The sequence below is a fragment of the Rhinoraja longicauda genome, chromosome 4 (assembly GCF_053455715.1).
Source record: "Rhinoraja longicauda isolate Sanriku21f chromosome 4, sRhiLon1.1, whole genome shotgun sequence".
NCBI lineage: Eukaryota > Metazoa > Chordata > Chondrichthyes > Rajiformes > Arhynchobatidae > Rhinoraja > Rhinoraja longicauda.
The window spans coordinates 26,777,486-26,799,660 of record NC_135956.1 but is presented as its reverse complement, the minus strand read 5'-3'; the positions used below and the strand labels follow the sequence as shown (position 1 = coordinate 26,799,660).

The 22,175-nt window shown below is 43.7% G+C and overlaps 1 protein-coding gene across 7 annotated transcripts in view; it reads left to right on the top strand.

Annotated features, from left to right (window-relative positions):
- tcea1 (transcription elongation factor A (SII), 1) overlaps nucleotides 1–22,175 on the top strand; it is a 90,636-nt gene that overhangs the window by 27,799 nt on the left and 40,662 nt on the right. Inside the window, exons 1-3 of one of the 7 annotated variants that reach the window (XM_078397388.1) lie at nucleotides 10,098–10,414; nucleotides 11,177–12,133; nucleotides 17,277–17,339. In XM_078397388.1, the coding sequence (XP_078253514.1) occupies nucleotides 12,026–12,133; nucleotides 17,277–17,339 (171 nt within the window). In that variant the 5' untranslated portion in view covers nucleotides 10,098–10,414; nucleotides 11,177–12,025. Of the gene's footprint in view, nucleotides 1–10,097; nucleotides 12,469–14,452; nucleotides 14,529–17,276; nucleotides 17,340–22,175 lie in introns of those variants that run through there. The other 6 variants (XM_078397389.1, XM_078397387.1, XM_078397391.1 and 3 more) reach the window with 6 other exon arrangements.

Sequence of the window (22,175 nt, the reverse complement as noted above, 5' to 3'; positions counted from 1 at the left end):
GACTGGATTGGCAATCTAAAGATCTAAGTTCAAATCCCACCAGGTCTGACCCTCGCCCTTATCCCTGTTGAGTTTTGTCAATACACCCCCTTTCCCCCCCACCTCCCCGACCTCCCTCTTACTGGTGCAGAACAGTCTGTCGTCAGCAAAGGCTTTACCTTTGTATCCCTATGCCCACACCTCCAAGTCCTGAGCCTGCCAAGTTCTTGCACTCTTCTGCTGCCTCGCCTCCGGGCCTTTTTCTCTGGTTGGGAGTCCTTTCCTTCTCCCGTTCCAACATTCCTTGTTGTGAACTCCCCATACCAGTCTTCTACCCACTCTGGCCCTTTTCATTTCCAACTGCTGGTGCAACATCAAGTGTCTTGACGTCACTCCCCTTACCCGCTCTAATCTCACCCCTTCCAAATGCACAACCTTCGGCTCACTCAGCAACAATCACAACTTTGTCATTAAACCCACCGACAAGGGAGTGCCATTGTAGTCTTGTCAGGCTGACCTCTACCGTGCTGAGGCCGGGCGCCAGTTCTCGGACACATCCTCATACCTACTCGTTGACCATAACCCCACAGATGAACAGCAGAGCATTATTTCATAGACTGAGCTTATCACCTCTGGCGATCTCAATAGACAATAGGTGCAGGAGGCCATTCGGCCCATCGAGCCAGTACCGCCATTCAATGTGATCATGGCTGATCATTCTCAATCAGTACCCCGTTCCTGCCTTCTCCCCATACCCCCTGACTCCGCTATACTTAAGAGCTCTATCCAGCTCTCTCTTGAATGCATTCAGAGAATTGGCCTCCACTGCTTTCTGAGGCAGAGGATTCCACAGATTCACAACTCTCTGACTGAAAAAGTTTTTCCTCATTTCCGGTCTAAATGGCCTACCCCTTATTCTTAAACTGTGGCCCCTGGTTCTGGACTCCCCCAACATTGGGAACATGTTTCCTGCCTCTAACATATCCAACCCCTTAATAATCTTATACATTTCGATAAGATCCCCTCTCATCCTTCTAAATTCCAGTGTATACAAGCCTAGTCGCTCCAGTCTTTCAACATATGACAGTCCCGCCATTCCGGGAATTAACCTAGTAAACCTACGCTGCACGCCCTCAATAACAAGAATAACTTCCTCAAATTTGGAGACCAAAACTGCACACTGTACTCCAGGTGCAGTCACACTAGTGCCCTGTACAACTGCAGAAGGACCTCTTTGCTCCTATATTCGACTCCTCTTGTTATGAAGGCCAACATTCCATTGGCTTTCTTCACTGCCTGCTTTATCTGCATGCTTCCTTTCAGTGACTGATGCACTAGGACACCCAGATCTCGTTGTACGTCCCCTGTTCCTAACTTGACACCATTCAGATAATACTCTGCCTTCCTATTCTTACCACCAAAGTGGATAACCTCACACTTATCCACATTAAACTGCATCCGCCATGCATCCGCCCACTCACACAACCTGTCCAAGTCACCCTGCAACCTCATAGCAGCTTCCTCACAGTTCACACTACCACCAGCTTTGTATCATCTGCAAATTTGCTAATGGTACGTTTAATCCCTTCATCCAAGTCATTAATGTTTATTGTAAATAGCTGCGGTCCCAGCACCGAGCCTTGCGGTACCCCACTAGTTACTGCCTGCCATTCTGAAAGGGACCCATTTATCCCCACTGCTTTCTGTCTGTCAACCAATTTTCTATGCATGTCAGTACCCTACCTCCAATACCATGTGCTCTAATTTTGCCCACTAATCTCCTATGTGGAACCTTGTCAAAGGCTTTCTGAAAGTCAAGGTACACCACATCCACTGGCTCTCCCCTGTCAATTTTCCTAATTACATCCTCAAAGAATTCCAGAAAATTAGTCGAGCATGATTTCCCCTTCGTAAATCCATGCTGACTCGGAACAATCCTGTTACTACTATCCAAATTTCCCGTTTTCTCTCTCCCTCCTTTCTTAAAAAGTGGGACAACATTAGCTACCCTCCAATCCACAGGAACTGATCCTGAATCTATAGAACATTGGAAAATGATCACCAATGCTTCCACAATTTCTAGCGCCACCTCCTTAAGTACTCTGGGATGCAGACCATCAGGCCCTGGGGATTTATCAGCCTTCAGTCCCATCAGTCTACCCAACACCATTTCCTGCCTAATGTGGATTTCCTTCAGTTCCTCCGTCACCCTAGGATCTCTGGCCACTAGAACATCTGGGAGATTGCTTGTATCTTCCTTAGTGAAGACAGATCCAAAATACCGGTTCAACTCGTCTGCCATTTCCTTGTTCCCCATAATAAATTCCCCCGCTTCTGTCTTCAAGGGACCCACATTTGCCTTGACTATTTTTTTCCTCGTTACATACCTAAAAAAGCTTTTGCTATCCTCCTTTATATTATTGGCTAGTTTACCCTCGTACCTCATCTTTTCTCCCCGTATTGCCTTCTTCTGTTGCTCTTTAAAAGAGTCCCAATCCTCTGGCTTCCCACTCTTCTTTGCTTTGATGTACTTCTGCTCTTTTATTTTTATGCTGTCCTTGACTTCCCTTGTCAGCCACGGGTGCCTCTTACTCCCCTTGGAATCTTTCCTCCTCTTTGGGATAAATTAATCCTGCAACTTCTGCATTATTCCCAGGAATACCTGCCATTGCTGTACCACCGTCTTCCCTGCTAGGGCCTCCTTCCAGTCAATTCTGGCCAGCTCCTGCCTCATGCCTCTGTAATCCCCTTTGCTATACTGTAATACTGACACTTCAGATTTTCCCTTCTCCCTCTCAATTTGTAGAGTAAAACTTATCATATTGTGATCACTGCATCCTAATGGCTCTTTTACTTCGAGTCCCCTCATTACACAACACTAAATTCAGAATTGCCTTCTCCCTAGTAGACTCCAGTACAAGCTGTTCTAAGAATCCATCTCGGAGACACTCCACAAACACTCTTTCCTGGGGTCCATTACCAACCTGATTTTCCCAGTCTACTTGCATATTGAAATCTCCCATAACCACCGTAGCATTATATTTGCGACATGCCAATTTTAGCTCCTCATTCAACTTGCACCCTATGTCGAGGCTACTGTTTGGGGGCCTGTAGATAACTCCCATTAGGGTCTTTTTACCCTTACAATTCCTCATTTCTATCCATACTGATTCTACATCTCCTGATTCTATGTCACCCCTTGCAAGGGAGTGAATATCATTCCTCACCAACAGAGCGACCCCACCCCCTCTGCCCACCTGTCTGTCTTTTCTATATGTTGTGTACCTCTGAATATTCAGTTCCCAGCCCTGGTCCTCTTGTAGCCATGTCTCAGTGATTCCCACAACATCATACTTGCCAATGTCTAACTGAGCCTCAAGCTCATCCACTTTATTTCTTATACTTCGCGCATTTAAATACAACACTTTAATTTCTGTATTCACCTTCCCTCTCACACCGGTCACAATTGGCCCCGACCTTACTCTCTTATCCCTTCTATTACTTCCCTCCCCATTCATTCGAGAGTCCTTTGCAATTTCTCCTGTATTTGCTTCCCCTTTAACTCCATCTCCATATTCCCAGTTTGTCAACCCCTCCCTCCCACTACTTAGTTTAAAGCCACACTTGTAGCACTAGCAAACCTACCTGCCAGAATGTTGGTCCCCCTGCTGTTAAGGTGTAACCCGTCCCTTTTGTACAGGTCACCCCTACCCCAGAAGAGATCCCAGTGGTCTAGAAATCTAAATCCCTGCTCCCTGCACCAGCCCCTCAGCCATACATTCATATCCCCGATCTCTCTATTCCTGCCCTCACTAGCACGAGGTACAGGTAGCAGTCCAGAGAAAACCACCTTCGACGTCCTACTTCTCAGTCTTCTTCCTAACTCTCTAAACTCACGTCGCAGTATCTCCTTCCTCTTCCTCCTGACGTCGTTCGTGCCCACGTGCACAACTACTTCCGGTTGATCGCCTTCCCTCGCTAGGATATTCTGAAGCCTCCCCTCCAGTGCTTCCAACCTTATCTTCCCCCAGCCCTGCACTGCCTGCTTCTATCTTGTTCCCAAAATCCACAAACGGGACTGCCAAGTCCGTTTTGGTGGAATTGCCTTATTCTGATTGCAACCTTGGCTATCAAATCTTATCCACGCGGTTACAGCAGGGTTTGTTTCAGTTCTTGCACAGTTACCGCTGAAAGTTTGCTGCAATGTGAATTTCAGCAGGGCATTGTCTCTATTTCATTGAATGGTCCAAATGTTCCCACTGACTTCTTGGAATCTGGTCTACAACTGCTGAAAGTGGAGAGGAGTTGATAATGAGAACCTTGAGACCATGTGTTAGAAGTATGCAGAAATATACCCCTGCAACTGATGAAAAGAAAGCTTATAATCACACACTACCTTATACTTTTTAGAGAAAAATATGAAGCAGGTTTTGTGTTTCATTTTATCTAAATTTTGGATCTGAAACACCAATCCTGTTTAAACTACAAGTTTTTAATGGAGACGATGGGAGGTAAAAGCTGAACTTTAAAACAAACTAGACAGGTGTGCACCCATTCGGTGCAAATCTCTGCTGCAGGCAGTCCTGTGGGCATGGCTGAGGAAGGGGGGGACGACAAGGGAGGGTTGAGGAGGAATGGAGTAGGTGAGGTGGGGGGTTGAGGGGGGATGGAGTGAGTGGGGGGGGAAAAGGAAGGTTCTGGGGGATGGAGTGGGTGAGTGTGGAGGAAGGGGGGGATAAGAAGGGTTGAGGGGGGATGGAGTGGGGGGGAAGGGGGAGTAGAGGGTGATGGACCAATGCAGGAGAGGTTTGGACCCAACGGGTCCGGGGAGTGTCCTCCGGGGCCGTAGGCGGGCAAGGGAGCCACTCAGCTCTGTCCCGTGTGGCCAGTGGTACAGGCAAATCGAGCCGTGGACCCGAAACATCTCCTGCAGGGTCCTGCGGGCACGGCAACCCCCGTTGGGTGCAAACCTCTCCTACGTGCCCAGCAACCCTACGATCCGTGGACCCGTTGGCTGGCTGGGACGTCCCCCGGGGCCGTGGGCGTGCGAAGGGGGACAGGGAAAAGGCACTAACCTCGCCCACATTTCTCCTGCAGGCCTCACCTAGGGACCAGGTAACCCTCCCGCAACTGACGATCCTGCGGGCCCGGCAACCCGTGGATCTGTTGTCAGGCGGGGAGTGTCCCCCAGGTCCGTGGGCGGGCAAGGGGGGACAGGGAAAAGCCACTTACGTGGGCCCCGTGCGTCAAGCGCTGATCGGCAGGGAACAGCGGCGATGGCCATCTTGCTGGACACTCTGCCGCCGCCCTGCACCAGAGGAGGAAGTTCAGGCGTGGGGTCCGCCGGGAGACCTGGGCCCCATGCGTCCAGCGCTGATCGGTGGCGACGACCATCTTGTTTCAGGCTAGGAATCCCCAACCTCAGAAAATGCATCTCCCAGATGATTGTCAACTCCACCCCCTCAGCTCAGATTGAACCAATTTTAGATTCAGCATCGTGCAGCATGGGGTATTGGTGCTCATGATCTGGTTTGGTTATAGAAAACTGAATGTGTAAAATTTGATGTCTATTTATTAACTGTGATGCATCTTAGGAGATGTGATTGTACAATTGTGACTGGTGGTGAATACAAGACTATGAAGTATTTATGAACTGGGTATTTCAAGCACTGCTTTGAGCCAATATGATGGTGGATGTTGGAGGGGGAAGGTGGTGGTGATTATTGTAGCATATTTTGATCAGCCAACATCTTTGACTGTTCTTGAGGTAAACCGAATCAGGATGAAGATAGCAGGCTTTGTTCTTGGTTCCACCCATCAGTCACCTATTTTTAAAAAGCCCAAGGAATGAATGAACAAATTATTTGTTCAAAATGAACAAATTATTCTGGCACCTGAGAAGCAAATATTCTCCTGCATAACCTTACATTTCATCTAATTACCAGATGCACATTTATGTTTGTAATTTGTAAGCATTGTTTCACGGTTGATTGTTAGAGATTCCATGTCACTAAGTAAAACAGCAATTGAATGAAAAATAAATCCTAAGAAATTAACTCTCATTTACTAGAGCATCAGGATTTCTATTCTTCACACCTTGATTGAGAGTACAATTTAAAATACCATTGTATGTGAGGGATAAGAATCTGTACCTTAAAATAGTTTCCAATTAGAGAACAAGATCAGTTTTTCAAACTCCTGATATCAGGTCATAACTGCAGCAATATAACACTGGTCTCATTATCCTGCTGTCAACCTTCCTTAGCTGTAAATAAATATTATTTTTTTGCTCTATAACATACTGTCTTAAACCAAAGCCTGAGCAAACCATTCCATATTCGTACAATTTTGCATATGTCTGTTGCTCTAATAGCTTTCAGGTGCATTTAGAAAAAATCAGTATATGATAAATCAATATTAATGCTATTTTTGTAGCGCTCCATTGTACACCTGTAGAATACCAATTAGTCATCTTAAGCTTGTCAGGATTGAAAAGGAACAGAATTATACACAAGCTCATTAATGTTCTTGTTATCTTCTGTATGAGCACAGAATTACATGGTCACAGTGAAAAATTTCAAGAATTAAAAAAAATAAATTGCCTGATTATTACTTTTTAATATAGTTTATGTTTTGGTTAAAATTGGTGAATTTTTACCTATGATCATACACAGAAATAATCAAGAAATGAATTATTAGCACTTTTTTGCTATGCCAATAATCTGACTCCCTGGCTTTCTCCCCATCAGCTGTAGATCCATTCTGGAGAACATGCATAGACTCTCCATATGTGTGTCCATATGTTAAGTCACTGTTCATACAACATCCCTTCCAAGATCAGTGATCTTTTTAGTGTACTTGTGAAGTGATGTTTATAATAAATGACGCAGCGGTAGAGTTGCTGCTTTACAGCGAATGCAGCGCCGGAGACTCAGGTTCGATCCTGACTACGGGTGCTGCACTGTAAGGAGTTTGTACGTTCTCCCCGTGACCTGCGTGGGTTTTCTCCGAGATCTTCGGTTTCCTCCCACACTCCAAAGACGTACAGGTATGTAGGTTAATTGGCTGGGTAAATGTAAAAATTGTCCCTAGTGGGTGTAGGATAGTGTTAATGTACGGGGATCACTGGGCGGCACGGACTTGGAGGGCCGAAAAGGCCTGTTTCCGGCTGTAGATATATGATATGATTAAATTTATAATGTGTTTTATTGTCTTTTGTTAACAGAATATTGAAGAACCACAACTGGAGAATTGCATCTAATTCTGGGCACAGCACTTTAGGATGGATGAAAACGGATTCTGATATTGAGAACTAGGAGACAGGTATAGATGATTAACAATAGAACTAAAAGTGGCATGAGGAAAAGGTAACCTACACAATGAATCATTAGAGACATGACGAACTGCAGATGCTGATTTACCAAAATGGACACAAAGTCCTGGAGTAACTCAGCAAGTCAGGCAGCACCTCTGGAGAACATAGATAGGTGTCGTTTCAGGTCATGACCCTTCTGCATATATATGGTAGGCACTTGTATACATTAAATGACAGGCTGGTGAAAGCACATTTAATTGAAGCTATATTAAGAAAATTTGAAGAGTACTTGAGGGAACAAGAACTGCGGACCTCATAAGGTCATAAGCGATAGGGGCAGAATTAGACCATTCAGCTCATCAAGTCTACTCCACCCTTCAATCATGGCAGATCTATCTCTCCCTCCTAACCCCATTCACCAGCCTTCTCCACATAACCCCGACACCCATACTAATCAAGAATCTATGCCGTAAAAATATCCATTCACGGCCTCCAGTCTTCTGTAGCAAAGAATTCCAGATTCACCACCCTCTGACTAAAGAAATTCCTCCTCATCTCTTTCCTAAAGGAACATCCTTTAATTCTGAGGCCATGACCTCTAGTCCTAGACTCTCCCACTAGTGGAAACATCCTCTTCACATCCACAGCCCTTCACTATTCGGTAAAAAATCCAGCGAGTACAGGCCCAATGCCATTAAACGCTCATCATGTTAACCCACTCCTTCCTGGGATCTTTTATGTAAACCTCCTCTGGACCCTTCAGAGCCAGCACATCTTTCCTCAGATATGCTGCCCAAAATTGCTCACAATACTCCAGTTTAGTTTAGTTTATTGTCATGTGTACCAAGGTACAGTGAAAAGCTTTTTGTTGCGAGCTGATCAGTAAGCATTGGAACTAGCTACAATGATTTGGTAGAGTGCTGGTATGGACTCAGAACCCAATGGCCTCCTGTGAAGTTAAAAGACCATAATCTATATACTAAAACTCGTTTGTTTGTTCCTGAACTACAGCCAAAACGGTACACGATTGCACAACAATTTTAGGCCCACCTTACTCACTGTCGTCCCTTTGGTGCTAATGGAAGAAGTTTAATTGAAATCGGTGTTATATTTTTAAAGTTATTTAAAGGGGGGAGGGGAATGGGGGGAAGGGGGGGGGGGGGGTTGCTGTACCAATGCAGAAGAGATTTGGGCCCAACGGCTCCACTTGGTCTAATACTAAATAAAAACAGATAAAAGACTAATTTTTCAAATGCATACGTGTTTATTCTACATCGGGTGCTCGACCTGCTGAGCGCTTTCAACATTTCTATCTTGTGTGTCATTTTCCACATGTTTGACTCATTATTTGCTTGCCACTTCATATTGGTTACATGAGGATTTTTAAAATATAATTATTCAATTTGGAATGCTAAAAGTAAAAAAGACATTTAAACAGGAATGGATAGTTGCTTTAATATTTTGCAAGGAAACATTAAAGATTACTGTTTGGCTACTCATTTTTTTGTATGAGCTGCTCTGATGCATATCATGGAGGTGCTCGCTGACATTTTTAAAATCCATGCCGGCATTAAATTGTATATCTAATGTTGTTGATACTAAGAAACATTGGTAATCTAAACCAGGACTTATCTTATTTATCAATGAGACATTTGTGTTGTGTTGAGACATCATGAAGGAAAAAGTTAATTAAAAAAATACTAGCATATTAGAATTATTTGAGGATCCATTGATAGGTTTTTAGGATGTTATGATCTCCTCATCATAAATTCAACACTGCCAAATTACACTGTATTTTTACCCCTTTGCAGCAAATTCAAATGAACTTCCTTCAAAGAGACAGAACTGTACTACATCTTAAATAACGAGATAAAAACTGGAAAAATTCTAGAACCACTGCATTTGTGGAAAAAATAATTATTTAAATTTAAAACGCTTCAGCATAACTGATCATATTTCAGATTTCCAACCTTGACACATTTTTTTTTCTTTTCAGTAATTATATAAAATGTAATTACCATTACCATTTTGTAAAATAATGGCTGATTTACCAGCAATCCTCTCCCCATAATTTAGACTCATTTAGTGATTAAAAGTATATCAGTATTAATCTTGAATATATTCTTGGACTGATTAGTTTGTACACTTGGGTGACATTTTAATCTTACACAATGCCCGTTCAGTTTTACTGTCAGTTTTCCAAATTTACCCCAAATGCTGTTTCTTTTCCAATAAATGTTCTACAGAATGAAAACTATTCTTTGCATATGCTATTTTCAAGTTATTAAGTTCTAATTGTAGGCATTCCTTTCCTCAATGAAGTAGTCATTTAGATCATGACCACATTTTCCAATTTTATACACCATTTCTGGATGTTTATCACCGTTTTAAGAATAAAAACAATCAACATTGGAATTTTAAATGCAATTTATGTGGATGTGGCACATCTCAAAGCGGCCCCATAAATCATGTCGTCAGCAACTAAGATTGGCTTCAGGTTTCCCGTTAGTTTCAACGCTTTATCGAAATGATAGTAGTAGTATTTTTTTTAAACCCTGAAGCAATGCAGTTTGGTATAATTATCCCACAAGATCACCCAATAACCACAATTCTACACACCTGTGTGGGAACGACAGAAAAATAACAGCGTGGCCATGAATTTCCTTCCCTCCTTCCCACTACAAACAATCAGTCAGGTGACAGAAGGACAAGCTCTCACAAGTACAAATATTGTCCCGAAATCTGCACTACCGGTGTTCAACTGCACATTTAAAACAATTTTGTTTTTGCAGTGATCGGAAAATCTGGCAATACTCAACATTCAACGACCCGGCGTTTATGTTTTTTATGTTTATTGATTAGTTGCGGCTGCTCATATCGCTCCCTTTATTTACATGATGGCGGTTCCACTACTTTGGGCTTTCTCTCTGTGAGAGGTTCGCGCCTGTGGCAGCGGATCAAGGGATTTTTTTTTTTTGGGGGGGGGGATTTGTTGTTAAAACCACACGCTTCAGCCGGTAACAAACGAACGAGCGTGCGTGCGTGATGAATAAAAAAGAGGAAGAAGATATTGTCCGAATTGCAAAAAAGATGGACAAGATGGTGTCGAAGAAGAACACGGTGAGTTGTTTGAGGCCAGGAACTGTCACAGAAGGAGAGAGCCGGGCCCAGCGCGCGTATGGGCTCGCGTCCCGGGGCCCGGCGCGCACTTCACTCGGAACAATCGATGGAACGTCCCGGGCCCGGCGCGCGGTTCACTCAGACAATCGATAGAACATCCCGAGCCAGGTTCGCTCAGACAATCGATAGAACGTCCCGGGCTCGGCGCGCACTTCGCTCGGAACAATCGATTGAACGTCCCGGGCCCGGTGCGCGGTTCGCTCAGACAATCGATAGAACGTCCCGGGTCCGGCGCGCGATTCGTTCGGACAATCGGTAGAACGTCCCGGGCCTGGCGCGCAACTTTCCCCATTCTTGGTCCTCGCAAAAGTCAGTTCAGAGCTCGAAGCTTGCTGAGCGCCGTAATAGTTGATACCGGAAACCGACGCCAACTGCTGAGTGAGCTCACCTCCACTGGCTCCTGAACTCGAAAACCAGCGGGAGAGTATGCGCCTTTGGATGGAGAGGATAACGTGCTCCGCTTCGAAATTTTCAGTTCATTTCGTTTTTGTGTGGGCTTTACAGCTGCAAAACCCCCCCACTATTTCCACGTGTTCTTCATGTGCATAATCTACTAAAACGAGTAGGCCCAATCACTTAGATAAATTGCAGAGTTGTTAAAGTGGTACAGCGTAGTTATTTGAAAGCACATCGACATAGATGGATAAGCCTGTAGGAAATTCATGGCCACGCTGTAGTGCTTGTGTTTTTTTTCCTTTTAAGTGCTGTGTGACCGTTCCGTGGTGAAAAAAAGAGTTTGCTAACTGCAAACAGCAAATAATGGCACACATTGGACATATTGAAAACTACTCGCAACAATTGAATACCGTTCTTGCCTCAGCAAAGCAGAAGGAGCTGGAACAAGGAGGAGAGAAACTTTAGATGGAGATGAGACCACCTCTGGATGTGCTCACGGGTTCAATTGCCCGGAGATTCCGATTCTACTGACTGCCTACAAACTCGTAGTCTGACTACAATGCTGTCAGATCTTGCTATTCTGTTTTGTGTTTGGAATTTTGAGTGGTAAGTTACCATGGTATTGCATAAATATCTGGCACAGACCCATCAAGGTCTCAGCCTTGTGCAAGATCTGTGTGCACACAGTGAATGTTGAGTATGTACAGGTGATGCCGATCCACAATCAATGCGTAAAGGCTTGCCTGTGAAATGTAAACATATGTATCATTGATCAAATGCACAACTGGATATGTTGTGGCTGCAAGAGCAGGTTGCAACCAAGATGTACTGTGAGTAATTTACCTCGTAACTGCCAAAAGTATTCCATAATGTCAAATGTAGATGCTGGAATATCCTACAAATTGCCCAGATCTGTACTGGGCACAATGATGATTAAAAACAAATAAATTAACAAATTCAACACCTTCCAGAACAAGGCAACAAATTTCATTGACACCCTATCCACCATCTTAAGCTTTCATGCCCATCACCAGTTGATTGTGATGGCCCTTGTACCTTCTACAAAATACAGTGATTACATGCCAAAGTCACTTCAGTTACATCTCCCCATCCATTGTCTCAACCACTTAAACTGCAGGAAACGTGGTGAAGTACATGCCCCAGTCAGCATCAATGGTGATGAAGTGCAGGAAACGTGGTGAAGTACATGCCCCAGTCAACATCAGTGGTGATGAAGTGGAAATGGTTGGGAGCTTCAATTTGGTAAGTGTAAATATCACCAACATTCTGTCCTGGACCAACCATATTGAAGCTATGGCTAAAAAAGTACACCAAAGCCTGTACTGCATCAGGAGACTATGGAAGTTCGGTATCTCTCCAACAACTCTTACCAATTGCCAAAGAATCCCAAGACCGCAAGGAATTGCCGAGTTGTGGATGTAGACAATCCATCAGACTGACCCAGACTCCTCACCATCAACTCCATCTACACAGTACGCTTCCTCGGGGAAGCAACCAACGCAATCAAGGATTTTCCTCACTTCGGTTGTTCCCTCTTCTCTCCTCTCCCATCAGGCAGAAGATACAAAAGTTTGAATGTGGGTATCGCCAGACTTGAGAATAGCCTCTTCCACTCTTATGACTACTGACCCATCCTTCCATAGATTAGGAGCTGGTCTCAATCTTCTAATCTATATTCATTGTGGATGCTGGACTTTTTTTTCTAACTGTAATGCTACAATACTTTCCCCTTGGGTATTTTTCACTTTGGACTATCTGTTGTACTTGTTGATTTAATTGCATAGCATGCAAAAAAATGCTTTTCACTGATCTTGGTACACATGACATTAATAAACCAACACCGGTAGCAGAACAAAGGTGACAGACACATGTGCATGCCACCGTTGGCCAGTTCCTGTCCCCATTGACTTGGTAATATGTTGCCATTTCTTCATTGTGGCTAAGTCCAAATATTGATATGCCCAACATGACAGCATTCTAATTTTACCTTCACTGGATAGATTGCTATGGTTGAAGGAAGAGCTCATCGCCACCTTCTCGAGAATATTTTGGGTCCAAATAATATATGCTGGTATTGACAAGGCCATATCTTGTTAATAGAAATAAAAACAATATGTGTGGGTCAAAATGGGTGCTGTGTCTTCACTTTCGGGATATGTCGTGCCCCTGTGGCAAGTCAATTGCAGATACTTGTACTTCAGACAAGGGATCCAAATACAGATAGAATTTTGTGTCGATGGAGTCAATGCTTAGCAAGTAATTACTTGAGTGAGAAATTTAAGGTATCACAAAATGCTGGAGTAACTCAGGCAGCATCTCTGGAGAGAAGGAATGGGTGACGTTTCGGGTCGAGACCCTTCTTCAGACTTCTTCAATGAGAAATTTGGTTCTTTAGCAGTGAAGCAGGAGCTGATTGCAAGAATGATTTCCCAAAGACATGCTATGAGAAACAGGTGTTTTCTTCCTAGTGTACAATAAGAACCATGTCCTGCATCCATCTGTCAGTCAGATGTCCTATGTGTGATCTTCGGTCTCTGGTTTTCTCGATCCTTCTCAATTTTGCCACAGATCTCGTACAGCAAAGTACCGCAGCTTTCTCTGGCTTCCCACTTGTGGATTTTGCCAAAGGGGGTTGTGCATATTGGCGGTAGCTAACTTTATCTGAAATACATCAGAAATTGTAATGGAAACAAGGCTACATTAGAATCTGAAATGCAAGAACAGTTGATTTCCTGCTGCTACAATTTGTCAATACATGGCTAAAATAAATGTTGGAAGAAATGCCTTTGCATTACCTGGTCACCTCATGGTTACATAATGTACTGAAAGCACAAGACTACATTTTTCGATAAGAACACAGGTTACTCTTAGCATTATTTTTTTTAACTGAGTAAAATGCATCAGCTGATCAGTGCCATAAATCACACACCTCCCAATTGAAATACGATGCTTAGCTATTTTATTGAGGGTGATTTGGAAATACATTTAGGGAAATGGGATGCATTGGATGTGGATATAAGCAATACACATTGTTTCGGTCAATTAACAACAACTACAGTTTCTCTGGATATTGCTAGGATCAGTTGTCAAGCTGCCAGGACATTCAGCTTTTTCTTTTCTAGATTGAAGGCACATTCAATTCTGCTTTGGTATATATGTAAAAGCTGGTTATTGAGAATCTGTTGGGCGCTTTTAGAAAATAGATACTGTGAATGAAGAAAATGTTTCTATTGCATCATATCGATGGAAGTCTTGCTGTCTCATTTATTGATTACATTTGAGTACAAATTAAGTGCAAATTATTCAAATCCTTTTAACATCTAAGACGTTAAATTAAAGCCGCACCATCATACTTTATTTCTTTCACAGATTAAATAGGTGCAAAGGGACTTGGGAGTGCTGGTGCAGGATTAATTTGCAAGTCAAATCAGTAGTAAAGAAATTTGCAAGTCAAATCAGTAGTAAAGAAAGCAAGCGCTTAGATACAAAAAAAGGGATTTAATGCTGAGGCTCTATAAGGCGCTGGTCAGGCCGCATTTGGAATATTGTGAGCAATATTGGGCATCATATCTGAGGAAGGATGTGCTGGCTATGGAGAGGATCCAGAGGAGGTTTACAAGAATGATCCCAGAAATGAGTAGGTGAACACATAATGAGCATTTGACGGCAGTAGGCCTATATTCGCTGGAATTTAGAAGAATGAGAGGGGATCTTATAGAAACATATAAAATTATAAAAGGACTGGACAAGCTAGATGCAGGAAAAATGTTCCCAATGTTGGGGGAGTCCAGAACCAGGGGCCACAGTCTTAGAATAAAGGGGAGGCCATTTAAAACTGAGGTGAGAAAAAACAGAGTTGTGAATTTGTGGAAGAGGGCAGTGGAAGCCAAATCACTGGATGGATTTAAGAGAGAGTTAGATAGAGCTCTAGGGGCTAGTGGAATCAAGGGATATGGGGAGAAGGCAGGCACGGGTTATTGATTGGGGACGATCAGCCATGATCACAATGAATGGCGGTGCTAGCTCGTAGGGCCGAATGGCCTCCTCCTGCACCTATTTTCTATGTTTATGTAAATTAACCACCGTCACTTTATCTATATTCAGAGCTCGCACAGTATGAAAATTCAATTCTCCAATTTTAGGAGATTCTCCATAATCTACATAACCTACCCCACTTTTTTCTCCATTCCTTCTTTCTTCCCTCCCCCCCTCTCTCCCGCTAACCCCTCCTTCCCTGTTCCCTGCCTGGATTCGCACTAATTTCTTCCCTCCCTACCTCACTTCCATCTATATTCCTTCCTCTGGCTTCACAAACTACAGCTCTTCTATCCTTAAATCACATCTGTTTTCTTTCAATCTCTGGCCTTTGTCCAACAATCTGCTGATCAACAACCCCACCCAGTCTCACCTGTATCCACCCGTCACCTGCCTGGCTTTGTCCTGCTGCTCCTCTCTTCCAACTTTCCACTTTATCTCTCTCTCTTTCGTCCCTCCCCACACCACATACATACACAATCGGTCTCATGAAGGAATGATGCAAATCATCCAGATGCAAAACATCACATACCATGTTATCCAGTGAGATTACACGACCCGCTGAGTTACTTTGTGTCTATTCCAGATCATTTTGTTAAATTGACCATTCCAGTCCAAACAATCACAACAGCATAATATGCAAGAAAACAGTATAAACTTTGGAGAAAAGACTCCAGAAATGACAAATCGTAGGTATCACAAAATGCTGGAGTAACTCAGCGGGTCAGGCAGCATCTCAGGAGAGAAGGAATGGGTGACGTTTCAGGTCGAGACCCTTCTTCAGACTAATGTCGGGAGGGGGCGGGACCAAGAAAGGATGTAGTTGGAGACAGGAAGACAGTGGGAGAACTGGGAAGGGGAGAGGGGAAAGAGAGGGACAGAGGAGCTATCTAAAGTTGGAGAAATCAATGTTCATACCGCTGGGGTGTAAGCTTCCCAAGCAAAATATGAGGTGCTATTCCTTCAATTTGCGGTGAGCCTCATTATGAGGAGGAGGCCCATGACAGAAAAGTCAGACTGGGAGTGAGGGGGAGTTGAAGTGCTGAGCCACCGGGATATCAGGTTGGTTAAGAAGGACTCAGCGAAGGTGTTGAGCGAAACGATCGCTGAGCCTGCGTTTGGTCTCGCCGATGTAGAGAAGTTGACATCTGGAACAGCGGATACAATAGATGAGGTTGGAGGAGGTGCAGGTGAACCTCTGCCTCACCTGAAAAGACTGTTTGGGTCCTTGGATGGAGTCGAGGGCAGAGGTAAAGGGACAGGTGTTGCATCTCCTGCGGTTGCAGGGGAAAGTACCTGGGGAGGGGGTGGTTTGGGTGGGAAGGGACTAGTGGACCAGGGAGTTACGGAGGGAACGGTCTCTGCAGAAGGCAGAAAGGGGAGGAGATGGGAAGATGTGGCACGTAGTGGGATCCCGTTGGAGGTGACGGAAATGTTGGAGGATAATTTGTTGTATACGCTGGCTGATGGGGTGGAAGGTGAGGACAAGGGGGACTCTATCCTTGTTACGAATGGGGAGAGGGGGAGCAAAAGCGGAGCTGCGGGATATAGAAGAGGCCCTAGTGAGAGCCTCATATACAATGGGAGAGGGGAAACCTCTTTTCCTAAAGAATGAGGACACCTCTGATGCCCTAGTGTGAAACACCTCATCCTGGGCACAGATGCAGTGTAGACGGAGGAATTGGGAGTAGGGGATAGAGTTTTTACAGGAGACAGAGTGGGAAGAAGTGTAGTCAAGATAGCTGTGGGAGTCAGTAGTTTTGTACTAGATGTCGATGACAAATGGTTGGTTTTGAATATGTGGTGACATGCCAACCAAAGATAGAAAGCTAAAAGAGTTTCTTGTGGATTTCTATGGACATAAAAAGATAGCTTGTAGACCTGATCTTGTGAATAGAAGAGGTGTGAAGCCATCTGAAATTATGATCCGAGTCAATTCTTCTAACAGTGAAGGGCACCGTTCTGGAATAACTCAGCAAGTCAGACAACATCTCTGGCGAACATGGATGTGATGTTTCGAGTCAAGAACTTTTCTACCTTTGAACCCTAATGATTTAAAACAAAGCACAACTGGCAGTAATGATGACTTCAACACCATCTTCTGCATAAACTCCTGTCTGGTTTGACTTAAGTTTTAAACTCGCATGCAGCGGTATGACAATCTGATGTCTCAGTTTCGATTGGGACGCAACCTTACAAAAATGTTTGTTACCATTTATTTCTGGAATAACTTACCAACCAAGATTGTTTCATGAAGTATTATTTGTACGTTTGCAATATCTTTATTTGATGTGGATGACTATTTGGATCTCTGTTTTCACATTCTAAAAGGTTGAACTGTATTTTACAGGTTGGTGCATTGGACTTACTGAAGGAGCTGAAGAGCATTCCTATGAACTTGGAGCTTTTGCAGGTATGTTGTCTTGGGAACAAAAGCAAAACTTAGGAAGTAACAATAATGGATTCCATTATTGCATTTTATCTCACTTTGTTCAATACACAGTTCTGTAAAAATGTGTATGGCTCCCTGCCCTGAAACTTGCACCTTAAATCCTTACACCTTGTTATCTTATTTCCCACCTTAAAATTCTCAGTCGAGCTTTTTATCATCTGTGCCTGAAATGGACTTTCTTTATTCCATTTACCTCCTTTAACTACTCTATTACATCTTGTTTTGCTCTGGTGATGGACCTGGGAAGCTTTCATTTCTGAAAGGGAGGAGATTTGATTTTGTGAGATTATGCAAAATGAATTAGAATATATTGTCATAACATAACATCTCACTCCTTTTTTAATTTAATTGAAGTCGATACAAGTACAAATTGGAAGGGATGTACAATAGGCTGCTAATACACTTTTTCATTTTTACAAATATCAAGAACAAACTTAATTTTAATTGAGTATGGTTTTTATTAAGTGCAATAACATTTGTCTTTACATTTTTTAAATTGCCTAATTTTTTCTAACTAGTCTGTTCATAACTGGAATTGCCATTTTAACCAAGGACCACCAAATACTAAAGGAATATATCAAAGTCTTTATCATATTGTCCCACCAGAATCTACTGAATTCTACTATGAGGGCATTAAGAGTGACGCATGTAGCGTGGGACTGGAATCACTTGTAGGCCAGAGAAGGTAGGGATGGCTGGCTCTATTTCATGAGTCGCCTGGGTTTTAATAACAAAATACAAGTTCCTGAGTATTTATACTGGTGCTGGCCCATAATTGACTACAAATTTGTTCTTGTAATTTGCATTGCTGGCCCAGATGAATAACAATAGGCTTCCGTATCTTGTTTATAAAAGCAGCCCATTCCTGATTTGTATCTAATGAAAAAAACAAAAAAAAATCCTTTGTGAATCTGCATGGTATGTTATACAACTGTAAAGTACATAACCAAATCGTTGTTTGTCGGATCTTAATGTGTGCAGAGGCTCCCACGTTTCCCGTATTACCGTGTGATCGATATTGTTCCTAAACTGCTTTACAATGTATTGAAAGCAGTATGAAAGACAATATGGAAATGCAAGTCTTCATTTATAATTAAAAAATTGTGCATTTTTAAAAATTATCGCCAAAAGAAACGGTGTGAATTGTTTAATGCAAGGACTAGTGGGGTACCGCAAGGCTCGGTGCTGGGACCGCAGCTATTTACAATAAACATTAATGACTTGATGGCGTGGCTGCGTTCTGCAGCTGCGGCTCACCGGCAGTCTCTGTCTTTTTTTTTTTTTTTGTCTTTGTTATTGTTTAAATGTTTCTTTTGATTTATTTTTAACTCTGTATATGTGGGGGGTGGGGGAACCTTTTTTTTCTAATCTCCTCAACGGAGATGCGACCTTTACCGTGTTGTGTCTCCGTTCGCGCTATGGCCTAACACCGTGGAGTCAGCGGCCTCCAGCTGGGATCGACATTGAAGACTCCGGTCGCAGGGCCTGGACTTACCATCTCGGAGGCTTCGGCCGTGGGCCCTGCAGACCGTAACATCGGGAGTTCGCAGGTCCCTGGCTGGCGACCGGCTTTCGGGAGCTCCAGCCGTAGCAGCTTCGACCGCCCCGAAGCACGAGGTTTGATTGACCTGCTCGCAGGCCCCTCATCGCTCTGCGTGGCCTGGCCGCGGCACTTTCCATCGCACGGTGGGGGCTCAGGACTTTCATCGGCCTGCTTGGCTCGGCCCTGGGACTTTCCATCGCCCGGTGGGGGCTTCAAAAGTCGGGAGCCTCGATCGCCTCGTGGCACCACGGGAGAAGAATGAGGAGGAGATAAGACTTTTCTTTGCCTTCCATCACAGTGAGGGTGTGCCTGGAGCAATCACTGTGATGGCTGTTTGTGTTAAAAATTGTAATTGTGTGTCTTGTGTTCTTTATTGTCTACTGCCGGACCCTGACATGAGAGGACGCTGGCGCTATTTGTTCGCCGCTTCTCCGTCAGGACAGTTCGTTTGTTTGTTTTTATGTCTTGACTGTTTTTGTAAAGCGTCTTTGAGCATTTGGAAAAGCGCTATATAAAATAAATGTTTATTATTATTATTATTATTATTAAAAGTACCATTAGCAAATTTGCAGATGATACAAAGCTGCGTGGTAGTGTGAACTGTGAGGAAGATGCTATGAGGTTGCAGGGTGACTTGGACAGGTTGTGTGAATGGGCGGATGCATGGCAGATGCAGTTTAATGTGGATAAGTGTGAGGTTATGTACAACGAGATCTGGGTGTCCTAGTGCATCAGTCACTGAAAGGAAGCATGCAGGTACAGCAGGCAGTGAAGAAAGCCAATGGAATGTTGGCCTTCATAACAAGAGGAGTCGAATATAGGAGCAAAGAGGTCCTTCTGCAGTTGTACAGGGCACTAGTGAGACTGCACCTGGAGTACTGTGTGCAGTTTTGGTCTCCAAATTTGAGGAAGGTTATTCTTGCTATTGAGGGCATGCAGCGTAGGTTTACTAGGTTAATTCCCGGAATGGCGTGACTCATATGTTGAAAGACTGGAGCGACTAGGTTTGTATACACTGGAATTTAGAAGGATGAGAGGGGATCTTATCGAAACGTATAAGATTATTAAGGGGTTGGATATGTTAGAGGCAGGAAACATGTTCCCAATGTTGGGGGAGTCCAGAACCAGGGGCCACAGTTTAAGAATAAGGGGTAGGCCATTTAGACCGGAGATGAGGAAAAACTTTTTCAGTCAGAGTTGTGAATCTGTGGAATTCTCTGCCTCAGAAGGCAGTGGAGACCAATTCTCTGAATGCATTCAAGAGAGAGCTAGATAGAGCTCTTAAGGATAGCGGAGTCAGGGGGTATGGGGAGAACGGGGTACTGAGAACGGAGCCATGATCACATTGAATGGCGGTGCTGGCTCGAAGGGCTGAATGGCCTCCTGCACCTATTGTCTATTGTCTATTGAATCAATAAGTAATTACATGATGTACATTTTCTTTATTTAGGGTACCTTATGCTTAGAAACATAGAACTTTGCAACACAGATGGAAGCCAGTCAGATTATTATATTTGTGTCATTCCTAAGAACTATTCAATTTAATCCCACTTTTTAGCATTTGGATTGTGTCCTTGCAGTTTATAGGTTTTCAATTCTGCATCTAAGGACTTAAATATAACGCAAGTTCCTGCCTCTGTGACCTTTCAGATATTGAGTGCTTGGCTCCACCACTTGCTTGGTGGTGGCGATTGGACTATGGAGAGGATCACGTGGCTTGCACTGTGGACTAATTCAGCAGACGTTTTAGTAGAAGCACTTCTTTACCATTTGGACCCATGTAGTATGTTGCATTTTGTTATTGAGTCTGGATGTTGAATGAGATCACCGTATGATAGTGGAATCTTCCTTTTGGTTCTCCAACTCGTCATACTCTGACGTAATCCCCACATTTCAAGTCTTCGTGCTGCTCATTGTCCGGCAGTGTCTGTCTTGGGTTTGCAGTTCACACAACTGGCTGTTTGACTCGTACTGTACCTGTGGACATGTCAACACTTCTGTGTAGGAACGAACTGCAGATGCTGGTTTACACCGAAGATAGACACAAAATGCTGGAGTAATTCAGCGGATCAGGCAGCATCGCTGGATAGAAGGAATGGCCGATATTTCGGGTCGAGACCCTTCTTCGGACTCCTTCAGACTTCAGAGTCTGAAGAAGGGTCTTGACCTGAAACCTTTTCCTTCTTTCCAGCGATGCTGCCTGTCCTGCTGAGTTACTTCAGCATTTTGTGTCAATCTTCAGTATCATCACTTCTTCTTGAAATTAATGGCATTTGCAGCTGAGGAGGTATAGTCCATCTCTACCCCTGCCCTTAACTCACGGATCAATCCTGCATCATACAGACCAGACTTCCCATCATTAATTCCATTTACATTTCATGCTGCCTCAAAAAAGCAGCCAACATAATCAAAGATTTGTCCCACCCTGATCATTCCTCAGCCTTCTTGCTCCCATCCAGCAGAAGGTACATAATCTTGAAAGCGTGCACCACCTTACTCAAGAACACCTTCTTCCCCTCCGTTATCACGCTTCTGATAACGTGGTCTTTCCTTGAGCTACGGTACTGTTCCATTCACCTCTACCTCACTGAGGACATTGCTCTTTGTCCACGGAGCTGATGCGCTATAACTCTGAAAACTACATTCTGCACACTATCTTCCCCTTTGCTCCACCTATTGTACTTGAGTTTGAACTGAATCTATCTGATCTGTCTGGATAGCATGCAAAATAAAGCTTTTCACTGTACATCTGTGTATGTGACAATAATAAACCTAAACTTAGATTGATGGAGTTGTGAACATTCTATATATGTGGCATTCACAGAGAGGAAATGCTTCTCATGACCCATAACCATTTCCAAATTGCATGAGTGTAAACCATTCCTATTGATGAAAGGTCTATTGTATTCATTGACTTCAAATGGGGAAGTGAACGCAGTCAATGGTAGCCTGCACTTGTGCAAAGTCAGCAATTTTGGCAAATCCCAGTGCCTAAGTAGCTACTTTTTTTTCCTCACTGAAATCGCAATAGATGAGATGAGTACCTTGATGACCTTGTGAGACGGCAGATTGAGAAGCACAGCAGGGATTTGCTGGCGAGGTGGGGATCTGCCATGGATGCTTGGCAGTATCCTACAGTAAAGAAATTGTGTTGTGGTGAACTTGCCCTCCACACAGAGAGAGCTGTCGAGGCATGAGAGTGTGGTTGAAGGTCCTCCTGAAGATTGTCTCGTTTCTTATGTGATTGGGGAGGA